Source organism: Bidens hawaiensis, unplaced genomic scaffold, assembly GCF_021521415.1.
Source record: "Bidens hawaiensis isolate Kalapana, Puna unplaced genomic scaffold, B.hawaiensis_p1.1 tig00003241_1, whole genome shotgun sequence".
Classification (NCBI taxonomy): Eukaryota; Viridiplantae; Streptophyta; class Magnoliopsida; order Asterales; family Asteraceae; genus Bidens; species Bidens hawaiensis.
In genome coordinates this window covers 2,654,732-2,656,873 of record NW_027491177.1, presented here as the reverse complement: position 1 = coordinate 2,656,873, position 2,142 = coordinate 2,654,732, and the positions used below count along the sequence as shown (strand labels likewise).

Sequence of the window (2,142 nt, the reverse complement as noted above, 5' to 3'; positions counted from 1 at the left end):
ATAATATATGTGTATATACTATTCATAATCTCACATGAACGTTTAAATGTATCAACTATTTCGTCAACTTAAAATATAAACTATTCAAACTAGTTTACAAACTAAAGTTACAAAAATTAATTTTATTTATATGTGTGTGTATGTGAATTAATGTATATATTCTATGCTCGGTGAATCTAAACTATTAAAAGTTTTCACTTTAGGTGTACACAACATTATCAACGAATTTAAAAAGTTAATTAACCATTTACCACATCTTATATATGCTTGGTGTCTATTTTGTAAGTCTTTTATAAGTATCAAACTACCGATAGAATGCATACCATCTAAACCAAAACCTCCTTCCATCTCTCTCTCTCTCTCTCTCTCTCTCTCTCTCTCACACTCACACACACACACACAAAGTAGCTAAAAAAGAATGGGAGCACTTGACTATCTTTCTAATTTTTTTAGTGCCACAAACCATAGAAGCAGAAGAAGAAGAAGACCAATGCAGGCATAATGCATATTCATCTCTCTCTCTCTCTCTCTCTCTCTCTCTCTCTAATATAAGTATATCTAACAAAAACATGTTAGTGGTTTTGTTTTCCAGATTGTTGAAATAAAAGTGAAAATGGATTGTGATGGATGTGAAAGAAGAGTCAAGAATTCAGTTAAATCAATGAAAGGTAGCTTTAATCACTATTTTATTACAATTTTTTAACAGTTTAACCGTAATATTATTGCTTGTGTCAAATCTTAATTAGGAGTTAAGAGTGTGGAGATTAACCGAAAGCAAAGCCGGGTAACGGTTAGTGGGAATGTGGATCCAAACAAGGTGTTGAAGAATATCAAGAGTACCGGCAAAAGAGCCGAGTTCTGGCCTTATATACCTTACAACTTGGTGAGTTATCCGTACGTGACTCAAGCCTATGACAAGAGGGCTCCAGCCGGCCATGTTAAGAATGTCGTGCAGGCGATTGGGGCTCATAACACTACTGATGAACAGATCACTCATCTCTTTAGTGATGATAACCCAAATGCTTGTTCTATCATGTGACATTAATATCACCATAACTTATTTATTTTTCTAATCTTTAATTTGGTTGTGGTATTATGTATTATTAATGCTACATGTATGTTGCAAAGTAACAAGTGATTGACTTTTTGAGTTACTATAGCTATTTTTTTTTTGGTGATAATAGTTTTGACATCGAGCAATAATTAAGAAAGAGATTCTTCAAAACGTGCGAATGAATATTTAGTACAGCACAAATGGATCTTAAACGAGAAAAAAGAAAAAAAAATGGGAAACGAGACTCCTTTTTTGTTCTCCGATTTCTAATTAGGTGTATATATGTACGTTTGTTACGAAACCTATTATTATTCAGTTTTGTAATGCTTGATGATGATATAGGTAATGAAATCCAGATTCCAAGAGGTTAACCAAGAAAAGTAAGATCATGTAAACGTAAAATTACTTGGTTATATACAACTTTAGTTAAATTATTATTATATGAATATTTGATGAACTCATAATTATATATCTAAAGCACATGACATCTCCAAATATGATGATTGAGATAAAGTACGTACGTCGTACTTTAATTATTTTTTGTTGTGATATTTCTTGATGTTCATGTTTAAATCTTGTTTCTGTATAACGTTAAGTCGTAGATGCCCCGGCGGGTAGGTATTGTAGCACACATGTTCTTTTATATAGTACATAGTTATCAACTAACATATATATCCCGTTATAGAGGTAGGGTACCAAAAGGACCTAAATACCCGCAAGAAATATCCGCGGGTCAATCGGAAGTCCCTCATAAGGTACCCGCGGGACATATAAACCATCCGCACAAACATCTGAGGAAGAAACACCCTCATAACATATGCGGAAGCCTCACAGCAACCTCAAAAGTCACCCGCATGAAGGAATACCCTTCCGCGTAAATAATTACAAGGTAATGCTTCGGGACAGCTGTCAATAACCAATTACCTTCTAGAAGACTTGCCAAGATGCTTTCTTGGGCAATACGTGACCCTTTAGCCAATTAGCTAGTGACACGTGACAAGGCCGTTATAACCGTGCACATGGCCATTGTTACCTCATCAACCAATAATAAAGCGACATGTGTCCAGGTTGTTATACATACACATGCA

General features: G+C 34.5%; 1 protein-coding gene across 1 annotated transcript; it reads left to right on the top strand.

Moving 5' to 3' along the window:
• The first annotated feature begins 312 nt into the window (after window positions 1-312).
• LOC143622725 (heavy metal-associated isoprenylated plant protein 21-like) lies at window positions 313-1,153 on the top strand. Its single transcript, XM_077093788.1, has 3 exons — window positions 313-496; window positions 593-668; window positions 747-1,153. The coding sequence occupies exons 1-3, from the start codon at window positions 419-421 to the stop codon at window positions 1,037-1,039; spliced, it is 447 nt and encodes a 148-aa protein (XP_076949903.1). The 5' UTR covers window positions 313-418; the 3' UTR covers window positions 1,040-1,153.
• Window positions 1,154-2,142: the final 989 nt, after the last annotated feature.

What these genes read in the sequence shown, in the direction of transcription:
- LOC143622725 (XM_077093788.1), top strand. Translation starts at nt 419, where the DNA reads ATGGGAGCACTTGACTATCTTTCTAATTTTTTTAGTGCCACAAACCAT. An exon ending in GAAGAAGAAGACCAATGCAG is followed by an intron (nt 497 to 592) that starts GCATAATGCATA and finishes TTTGTTTTCCAG; the next exon opens with ATTGTTGAAATAAAAGTGAA. An exon ending in TTCAGTTAAATCAATGAAAG is followed by an intron (nt 669 to 746) that starts GTAGCTTTAATC and finishes AATCTTAATTAG; the next exon opens with GAGTTAAGAGTGTGGAGATT.